The 10,914-nt window shown below is 36.2% G+C and overlaps 1 protein-coding gene and 1 pseudogene across 1 annotated transcript; both read right to left on the reverse strand.

Moving 5' to 3' along the window:
* The window catches only part of LOC102865510, an 11,384-nt pseudogene extending 2,477 nt beyond the window's left edge, over positions 1-8,907 (reverse strand).
* A 135-nt stretch (positions 8,908-9,042) lies between these two features.
* Positions 9,043-9,981, reverse strand: LOC102865913 (olfactory receptor 5AL1-like). The gene has a single exon (XM_006902279.1). It carries the CDS (start codon positions 9,979-9,981, stop codon positions 9,043-9,045), a length of 939 nt encoding a protein of 312 aa, XP_006902341.1.
* Between the last annotated feature and the right edge of the window lie 933 nt (positions 9,982-10,914).

Consider the following 10,914-nt stretch of genomic DNA (forward strand, 5'->3'; position numbering starts at 1 on the left):
GAGGTGGATTGATTCAGTGACTGGGATAATTGGGATGGGAGTGTCAGAGACAGTGCGATTGGCACAGGACAGAGCAGAGTTTAGGGCTGTTGTACATAGGGTTGCTATGAGTTGCAAGTGACTCGACAGCACATAACAACAACAACAACATCTCAGAAAATCCTTGGAGGGTTGCAACTGACTCAAAAGTAGAGAAGGAGTTTTACAGAAAACTTGGAATCTGGTTAAAGGGTTAGTGATAGATTTCTAGAAACATTTAAAGTGAACATTTCTTATTATCTCTTATTGACTTAGTATGATGAAGACAGAAGGTTCTCTAGTCTTGTGGGTGATGATTTTCCTCCTTATTTCTCAGACTGTATGAGCAACATGGTTGGAGGTATAGATTCTGTGCCAAACGAAAGGCGGCATATCTTTCTCAGGATTTTGGAACTTCAAGACTTTCTCATTTAAATAAAGTTATGAGTGACTATTGTGAGTAATAACTCAATTTTTGCTTTGTTTTTACTATGAAGACTTTGTATAGGTATCTGTGAAATTATTTTATCTACCGTCATTTAAAACTTACTTCAGGGACAGCTTTTAATCAATTCCTACTCAACAGTACGTAAAACAACAAAGAATTAAAATCTTAGATCTTTGAAATATTAGCAATTTAAATTAATTATTCTGAGTAGCCTTATCTTAGAATGGTGTATTAAATCATTGCTAATTGCTTGTTATAAAATTTACTGAGTCACTGTATTTAAAGTTCTGAAGTAAGCAACTGGTTCATAGGCCTATTATTTAGGAAGTAGATGGCTCATTTAGGCTCATTAGGCTGTTTACCCATGGAGGTTCACCAAAACCTGTCCTCTAAGAGGAACCTTTATGGCATTTGACATACCAGTGGCACAGTTATTAGTGTCACAATAACTCCAAGTTTTCTCAGTACAGCAAATTGACAGACAAGTGCTGTACCACTAAGAACAAAGTTCTCCCCAGTTAACAGCAGGCCCAGGACTCAATCAATTTTTAAATACAAGGGCCCGCCCTCCAGGTCCTGATTGCTTAAACAAGAGGCTTCTAGTCCACAGCTGACTGTTAACAGAATAAAACAAACAAACAAAACAACCAGCCAGTCAGTTTACACTTGAAGTAAATAAAAATCAACTTATTATCAGAATCCAAGCTGCTCCAAGTTGGAAACTCACTCTCAGGCAGGACCCAACCGACTTTTAAATACAAAGGCCCACCCACCAGGTCCTGAACGAGAGGTTTAAACCAGAAAGGCTTTCATGCTTGGAAAGATGGAGGGTCAGCAGAGGACAGGAAGACCCCCTACGAGATAGACTGACACTGTATCTTCAGCAAAGGGCTCTGGTGTTGCAGAGAAGATGAAGATGGCCCAGGATAGGGCAGGGTTCAGAATGACTGTTCATAGGGTCACTATGAGTTATACGCAACGCGATGGAACCTAGCAAAACCAAAAGGTGTAAGAAACATTCTAAAAAATACCCCAAATATTTTCATAAAAACACTGAAAAGTTTAGTTGCTTTAAAAGATCAGAAGAAAATGACATTTTAGCTTCCATAGTTTGATTTTGTTGGTTTTTAAAAGAAAAAACAAAATATGTTGGAAACTATTTCCATTTTCAGATTTTGTTTTAGTCTATTTTCTGAGGAAAAATAAAAGCCGCTATTAATGGAATATAATATTAAGTGTAATGACTAACATTTATCAATTTTTTACTATGTGCTGAGAAATGTGCAAAGTCTTAATTTAAAACCTTATGTAATCCCCAAAATAGTCTGAAAGGCAAGAGCTATTTTACCCTTTTACAAGTAAAGTAGGTAAGGAAAACCCAAACAGACTTTATTTGGCTAAAGCCCTATTTTGACCCAAGTCTCAGAGTTGTATCTTGAACTGCTTCCCAGAATAGTAACTGCTATTATCTATTATGTTTTACACTCTATGTACTTTACAAATGTTTTAAGTATAGGCTTCTGTTAATGTGTCTCTGTGCCCTTGAATTGTTTCAACTACAAAATGTTATTCCTGTATCTCTTCGCCCTTGAAGTATGTTTTTTTCCCATTTGTTTGGTTTTTTGTTTTGTTTTATTTAAGTTTATTATTAATTTCAATAAAATTTTACAGAGACTTTGGATTTCCATTCATTCATTGTTGCACTTTTCTCCCCTCCCAACCCTACACCCTAGTACAATATCCTCTTGGAAAAGTAAAAGAAAAATTCTTTCATTGTTTTACAAACCCTCCCCCAGAACCACTCCACAATGTAGCCTTTGCTCTAGACTCCTGTCATGACAAAAATACCTAATCACATGTCCCTTTTAAACAGTTTTTCCCTCATCTGTTTCAATGCAGTATACATTATTTATCCCATTTGTCTCGGTCTCTCCCTGACCCCAAGGTCAGTCCTGTTTTACAACAGTGGCACCATGCAGTATTTGTCCTTTTGTGACTGAGATACTTCACTCACAATAATGTCCTCCAGAGTCACCCATTTTGAATAATTTTGCATGAGTTCCTTTTTTCAGTGCAGCATAGTACTCCATTGTGTGACTATACCACAGCTTCTTTATCGATTCGTTTGTTGATGGGCACTTAGGTTGTTTCCAACTCCTTGCTATTGTGAACAAAGCCGTGATAAACATGGGTGTGCATATATCTGCTTGGATGTCAGTTATGGTCTCTTTGGAGTTTATTACCAGTAGTGAGTGGAATTGCTGGGTCAAATGGTATCTCTATTTGCAACTTTCTGAGACAGTGCCATACTGCCTTCCACGGTGGTTATACCATTTTATACTTCCACCAAGGGTGAATAAGGGTTCCAGTTTCTCCACAACCTCACCAGCATTTGTTGCTTGCTGTTCTGTTAAATTTTGCTATTCTAACTGGGGTGAGATGGTAGTTGTTTTAATTTGAATCTCTCTTAGAGCTAGGGATTGTGACCATTTCTTCATGTGCTTGTTAGCCCTCTGAATGTCTTCTTTGGTGAAGTGTCTGTTCATATTCTGTGCCCATTCTTCTATTGGATTATTTACCTTTATCTTGTTGTAGTGCCTTGAAGTGTTTTTAAAAATAAACTGCTGAAGCTCGCCATACCACTGATTTTTTTTTTAAGTATAAAAGCCTCTTAGCAAGAACCAAATGGGGAGTCCTGCCTTGTTGCTGGGACTCTTCTGCTACACAGCTAAGAAAGGACTTCACCTGTAATTTTGTGGTGTGTATCTCTTAACCTGGTGTATGTCTCTTAATCCATTAAGATTTAGAAATGTGAGCAAACTCTCTCATCACACTATTTAGAAAATATCAAATAGTTAACACAAATGCTTTGAATAAAGAATCTAACTTTTAAACCACACACATATGTAGAATATGTGGCCTAACTACATTTATATGTGATGCGAATGGTAATACAGAGAAGTTGTCCCAATGATCTAAAATAATACAGCATCATTGCCAATAAATGTTCATGTCTTGGTAATTCTGCTAACACTATCCTTTCCAATTGAGTACAAAGAAAGTGGAGTTTATGGTAACTTCTCAATGCATTCCAACTAAAAATTTCTGCTATTATAAAATGGCACGTTTTATAGATGAACTAGGCAGTCACTTGCAATATATGATATTATAAGTTAATGTATTTCACTTTTACCACAATATTCAACCCTTTACAGATTTCAATTCAAGCTAGTATTTCTGATTTATTGTCTTTATTGATATCATGTATATCATGGTCCAAAGGATTTCTTTTCTCTCTCCTCTTTTTTCCTTTCCGTCCCTTCCTCTCATCTCTGTTTCTCTTTCTCCCCCCTTTCAATTATTAAAAATAATTATAAAATTATTTCATCATTTCTCCAAGTTCATAGTTTCCGGAGGCAAGCTATTTCAGGAGTGGGTGCCACTCCTGCTTCCAAACTTGTTTTAATTGAGGCACTCCACCAAACACTGTCCACTATGGGTAAACATTATCACATTTGGCACATCAGTGTCACAGTGTTCAGCATCACAGCAACCACAAATTACCTCTGTACAGCAAATGGACAGACCAGTCCTATACTGCTTAGAAGAATGTTTGACCAAAAACAATTAAAACCAGGCCTGAGGGCCGCAGATTAAAATCACCACCTTTGGCTTGGTAGCATAACTTTCTATCCACTAGGCCAACAGAGCTCTCTCTATGTTGTTGTTGTTGTTGAGTGCCATCAAGTCATAGACAACTCATAGTGACCCTGTGAACAAAAGACCTGAACGTTTGTATAACTTTGATTGTTTCTCCAAGTTAATGGAGTTTCTGGAGGCAAGCTGTTTGGGAAGTGGATGCCACTCCTGCTTCCAAGCTTCCTGGCTTGGGCTGTAGATACATAAAAATGATGGTCCCATCAAATACTGTGACGGAGGTCAGGTGGGAAGTACAGGTAGAGAAAGCTTTCTGCTTTCCTTCAGCAGAGTGGATCCTCAGGACGCTAAAGGGAATGAAGCCATAAGAAATTAACCCAATCAGGAGAAACCAGAGTGTATTGAACCCAGCAATTATTATCTGGGTTATTGACTAAATATCAATTCTTTAATATGGATGGCAGAGCAGGCCCAAACAACCAAAGTAACATCAACATAGTAGAAGTGGTTGACTACATTGTGGTCATGAAAGGACTAGCAGGACTAAAGAAATGCCCCTATTGTCTGGGTAAGATCTGCAGTAAAATTTGGTCACCATTTGAACACATAGTTTTCTAGGCATGAGAATGACATAGAGTAAGGGATTGCAGATGCAACATATCTGTCATATGCCATGATTGTGAGTACGTAGAATTTAAAAACTACAAATGTGAAAAAGCAATGAGCATGAGTAGCACCAGCATAAAATCTTATGCTTTTAACTTCTCAAAAAAGTTCACTATGGTGTTTATAGTGATACTTGAAGTAAAAACAAAAACAAACAAACAAACCATGAATCAGATGGTTGAGAAAAAACAAACAAACAAGCAAACATGGGAGCCGAAGTTGAAGAGTGATCTGGATTCGCACAATTAAACCCAGATTACCAATGGCACTAAATAGTACACTAGAAAGATGACAAAGAGGATTGAAGCTTTAGGCTATCTGTAAATTTCTAGAGGATGAAATCAGTTACTGATGAATAATTGCTTTTGGCCTTGGAGACATTCCCATAAACCTCCTCAGAGCTCATTCTCAGAAATAATTTATGTATTGTTCTGAACAATTTGCCCACTTGTTAATTTGTCTGTATCTTACTCTAAATTTCAAATCCTTGGCTGGTCAAGATGGTTCTAAATTTCTCCATTTTACCTCTGATACCTAAAAATTTGTAGACACTCTAAATGAACTTGTAGAATAACTAAATAAACAAATCTAAAAATTTTGTGTTACTCCAAGATTTGTTACTATTTTTATTACCTTGAAAGTTTTTTTACTCCATGATATTTTTTTAGTAGCTACAACAAAAAGAAAAAATAAAAACAATTAAACTGAATTCTGGAAATGTCAAGAATATTAACCATTAAGTCTTTTTAGTACATTTTGTATGTTTTGTTAGTCTCTCTAGAACTTTTTCCTTATATTACATTATTTTTTTAGTTTCTGAAAAGAAATGCAATAGTATCTCACAAACATGCCCAATTAGGCTGTTGTTGATCTTTTGAGATGTAACTTGTCTTTTGGGCAAGAAAAAAACCACTTGAAACGGCATATCTTCTTAGTGAGCACAAGTGTCATCAAGATTATTTACTGATAGGTGAGCTCTGGTGCCCTAGTGGCAAGAAGTTGTACTGCAATCCCAGAGGTGTGTGGTTTGAATCCACTAGATGCTCTGCTCCTATTGTAGTCTCCTTCTGTCAGATATGATTTGATGGTACACACACACAAAATAATAAATCTTTTTTAAAAAAGAATAATTACTAATAAAGATCATCTCAACATTTTGGAAAACAACATGGAAAACGTTTACCCTGTTTGAATTTGTATACTTTAAAATTAGTCTCAATTTATGAATTTCAGTGAAGGTTCATCGTATACGTTTGATCAAAATATAACATCCCTCTGTGGAATTTTGTGAGATGACTAAAAACTATCATTTGTATTAAACTAACAAATGATGCACTTCTAGATGAATAATTCCACTCATTATAAGTGGTAATTACTGTGAATTTCATTATTAGTTTACTAATATGTATCATTTAATCTCAGATCTTCAACACGAGCAAGTAATCACAGATAAGATAATAAACTAACAAAAGCACTTCATTTTCTTGTTTATTTCCTCTAATGGATGTCATTCATTCCTATTTCACACACATGGGGTAAAAAATAAATAGAACAGTAAACAAAAAAAGTTATATGTATCTCCTTTTAATACAAACAAATCCAAACACAGAAATTAATCTTATTTAATGTATTTTTCCCAAGAAGCATTATTTCTCTGGTTCTTAAGAATATCCTTCTTCCAGATGCTCTGCTGGAGAAGGAAGGGCAATCTCCTCCTGTACCAGTCAGATCTGATTTGACAGTACACACACACAAAATAATAAATCATTCTTGGTTGCACAGTGGTTAAAAACCCAGCTGTCAATCAAAAGGTCAGTGATTGAACTCATCATTCGCTCTGAAGAATAATGAGGTGAAAGTGGTATTGCTGAGTTTTTTTGTGTTTTTGTTTGTTTTTATTTTTAGTTCTCTAAAATTGCTTTGTTCCCCTTCCTTATACATCTGAGTGTTGGGTTGTTTTGTTTTGTTTTGTTTTTTTTAATTTATTGATTTGCATAGAAAATTCATATACATTGTGTGTTTCACACATTCCTTCATTTACATTGTGTTTCAGATCATCATTCTCATACATTGTGTTTCAAAATATTAATTACAATCGACCTCTGCCTACTATTACCCCATCTTGTCAGGTCCTTAATGGGTATTTCCTTCGCCCCTCCCTCTTCCCACAAAACTGCCTCTTAATAATTCTTCTTCTATTTTTACCATAATAGTCTTATGTAGTATTTGTCCTTTTGAGTCTGAGTTAGTTTGCTCAGCATAACACTTTCTAGCTTTTTCCATGTTTTATCATAGTTTTTGGAATTGTTGCTCCCAAATGCTGCATAGTATTCCATTGTGTGAATATACCACATTTTTTCAATCCTTTAGTCTATGATGGACATTTGGGCTATTTCCATTTCCTTGTTATTGTGAATAATGCTGCTGTAACAATTGTTTACAAATCTCAACACCTCTGTTTTATTTTCCTTGGTGTATATTTCTAGCAGTGGCACAGCTGAGACATGGAATTTCCTCATTCAGTTTTTTGAAGAAACATCAAACTGTCTTCCAGAGTGGTTGTACCATTTTATAATCATACCAACAGTTTATGAATGTTACAATCTCTCCATATCCTCTCCAATATTTATTGCTTGCTGTTCTGTTAAACTTTGCCACTGCTACTGGGGTGAGGTGGAATCTCATCGTAGCATGTATTTGCACTCTCTTATTCTAGTAATTTTGAGCATTTCTTCATATGTCAGTCGGACACTGAGATGTCTTTATCTTTGAAGTCTTTTCATGTCTTTTGCCCATTTTGTAATTGAATTATCAGCTTTTTTCTTGTAGAGACCTTGTAGTATGCTATAAACTTTTAATATGAGACCCTTGTCTGAGATGGCATTGCCAAATATTTTTTCTGCAGTCAGTAGGGTTTTTTTTTTCACTCTGTGGGAAAATTTTTTGATACACACAGGCACTTAATCTTTAGATGGTCCCATTATTGACGTTATGACAGTGAACTTTCATAAATATTACAGTCTTGAAAGCAATATAAAAGAGTTCAATAGAGTTCTATATAGATTTCATCTTGATTGGATTCACAATCAAAACTCTTGGTGCCAGGATTCAAGAGACCAGGAGATGCATTGCTGTACTGAACCAATGCACATACTTTTATATGGATTTTCCTTCCCTAATTCACAGCTTCACTTTGCTCGGTTCCACAGTCAACACTCTTGGTACCAGCAGTCAGGAAATCAAAAAGCGTATTGCGACGGGAAAGTCTGCCGTTAGGGACCTCTCAAAGGTACTCAGGAGCAACAGTGTCTCTCTGGAGACTAAGGTGCGCCTGATACACGTCATGGTATTTGCAATCGCTTGTTATGCATCAGAGAGTTGGACAATGACTAGGGAGGACAGAAGGAGAGTGGATGCTTTTGAGCTGTGGTGCTGGAGAAGAGTACTGAATGTACCATGGACTGCCAGGAAAACAAACAGATTCATTTTGGAGAGGATTAAACCAAGCTGCTCCTTGGAGACAAGGATTCTGGGGCTTTGTCTGACATACTTTGGACATGTTGCCAGGAGGGACGGGTCCTTGGAGAGGGACATCATGCTTGGGAGGGTTGAGGGACAACGCAGGAGGGGAAGACCCTCTATGAGATGGATTGATTCAGTGACTGGGGTAATCGGGATGGGTGTGTCAGAGGCAGTGCAGTTCGCGCAGGATAGAGCAGGGTTTAGAGCTGTTGTGCATAGGGTCGCTATGAGTTGGAAACGACTCGATGGCACATAACAACAACAACAACAACAATCGTAATATGTAAAAGCCATCCAATAACTTTAAAATTACCATGTATAATAATTGGTACAGTAATTCAGATAATATAATTTCAAAATAAATATATTGTATAATAATAAAGATTAGCCACCCCAAAATTGATTTTAGTGTGAAGAAAATAGTCAATCATAAATACCAATCAAGTACTTACAAAATTGCTATTCTTTATAAACAAATAAAAAGGATAAAACAAAGAAAAATATTAACATTTATTCATGAGAATGAGATTTGGGGATACTGAGGATCAAAGACCTCACGTTACCACTGTGCGTTTAAACAAGCCTTGACTAAACATCTCCTCTTTGACTATTTTTTTTAATGTTCAATTGTCTTTTGATGTGTTTTCCTGATTTATGTAATGAAAATACAGACCTTAAATTAACTGTATATACATATAAGCACACTTAACACAAACCAAGTTAACTCAATACTAATTATTATGATACAGCTTTTCAATAATCCTTTTCAAGGAATTTTTTACTTCCTGATTCCTCAAACTGTAGATCAATGGGTTGAGCAAGGGAATTACCACAGCATAAAACACTGAAGCAAATTTGTCTTTGTCCAGTGAATGGCTTGACTTGGGCTGTAGATACATAAAAATTAAAGTCCCATAGTATATTGTAATTGAAAATAAGTGAGAGGCACAGGTAGAAAAAGCTTTATGTCTTCCTTCAGCAGAGTGAATCTTCAGAATGGCAAAGAGAATAAACACATAGGAGATGAGAACAATGATAAGAGAGAAGAGCATATTGAATCCAGCAATGATTAATAGCATCAGCTCCTTGACGTGTGTGTCTGAACAAGCCAGGGCTATCAAGGGGACATCATCACAGTAGAACTGATTGACCATGTTAGAATCACAGAAAGACATGTGGAATGTAGCCACTACCTGTACCACACCCACAGTGATTCCATAGATATATATGCTGGAGACCATTTGAATACAGAGTTTCCTAGGCATGAGAACTACGTAGAGCAATGGATTGCAGATTGCCACATATCTATCATATGCCATGACAGAAAGCAGGAATAATTCCCAAACTGAAAACATAATAAAGCAACATACCTGAGTAGCACAAGCATAAAAGTGCATACTTTTAATTTCACGCAAAAAGTTCACCAGGGTATTTGGGGTAATGGAGGAGGTACCATAAAAATCAACAAAAGCCAAATGGCAGAGGAAAAAATACATGGGTGTTTGAAGGGAAGGACTGATTTGAATTAGCACAATCAAACCAAGATTCCCCAGGGCAGTAACTAAGTAAATCACTAGGAAGACACCAAAAAGAATGGCTTGAAGCTGTGGCTTATCTGTGAGTCCTAAGAGGATGAACTCAGTCACTGATGAATGATTGCTTTTGGCCATGAAATAGATGGACAATTCTATAAAAAGCTCTCCACTGGTATGGGATCTGATTTATCTGTGTTCTATGGGAAGTGATCAGTTGTACTTATCAGAAGATCCCTGGATCACCATTAACTGCTGTCGTTAGCTATCTTTGAGTTAGCTCTAACTCACAGCAAACTTGTGTACAAAAAGAATTAAACCTTGCCATACTCTGTGCAGCATGGAGTTCACCAGGATCTCATGTTGAATTCAAGTAGAATCCTATCATGGCTGGAGGTCATTTCAACCGAGGGGTTTGGTTCAGACAGAAATTCTAATCCACGGTGGAATTATAAAAGAAAGAATTGGTTTCAGCTCTGGTAGCCTAATGGCAAGACTCTGTGTAGCAATCCCAAAGGCACACGGTTCGAGGCCACCAGCTGCTCCTTGGGAGAAAGGGCAATCTCCTCCCATGTGATTAACTGCCTCTGAAAACTCACTGGAAAGTCAGCTGTGGTTCGGTTCTGACTCTACAATACACAACAACAACAATTAGTAAAAAAACAAATTCTACTTGTATTTTCTTTTACAGAGAATAAAATGCAGCATCAAAAATATGAATTATTTTCAGCATACATTAAAATATTTTCTTGTGCTCTCAGTTTTTCTAATTCTGGATTAAATACATTTATTCATAAGTACAATAACAGATTTGAGTATAAAATATAGAATATGACAAGTCAAAATCAATATTAATACTATTTATCAGATTTGTAAGTATTCTTTTTGCTTATTTTCATGTCTTGCTTTCTTTTTAAATTCAGGGAACATATAATAGTAATATCAAGGAAGAATTGTTAATTATCTGTTTCTTTTAAAAAATGTACATTAACAAACAATTTTCCATGTTATAAACAGAGTTAAGTGCTTAAAATACATTATTTAACCCTCTTTCAGTGTCTAATGCATTTA

Source organism: Elephantulus edwardii, unplaced genomic scaffold (assembly GCF_000299155.1).
Source record: "Elephantulus edwardii isolate Elephantulus edwardi_28Jun2011 unplaced genomic scaffold, EleEdw1.0 scaffold00389, whole genome shotgun sequence".
Lineage (NCBI taxonomy): Eukaryota > Metazoa > Chordata > Mammalia > Macroscelidea > Macroscelididae > Elephantulus > Elephantulus edwardii.

Coding starts and splice junctions, on each gene's coding strand:
- LOC102865913 (XM_006902279.1), bottom strand. CDS start 9,981: ATGGCCAAAAGCAATCATTCATCAGTGACTGAGTTCATCCTCTTAGGA.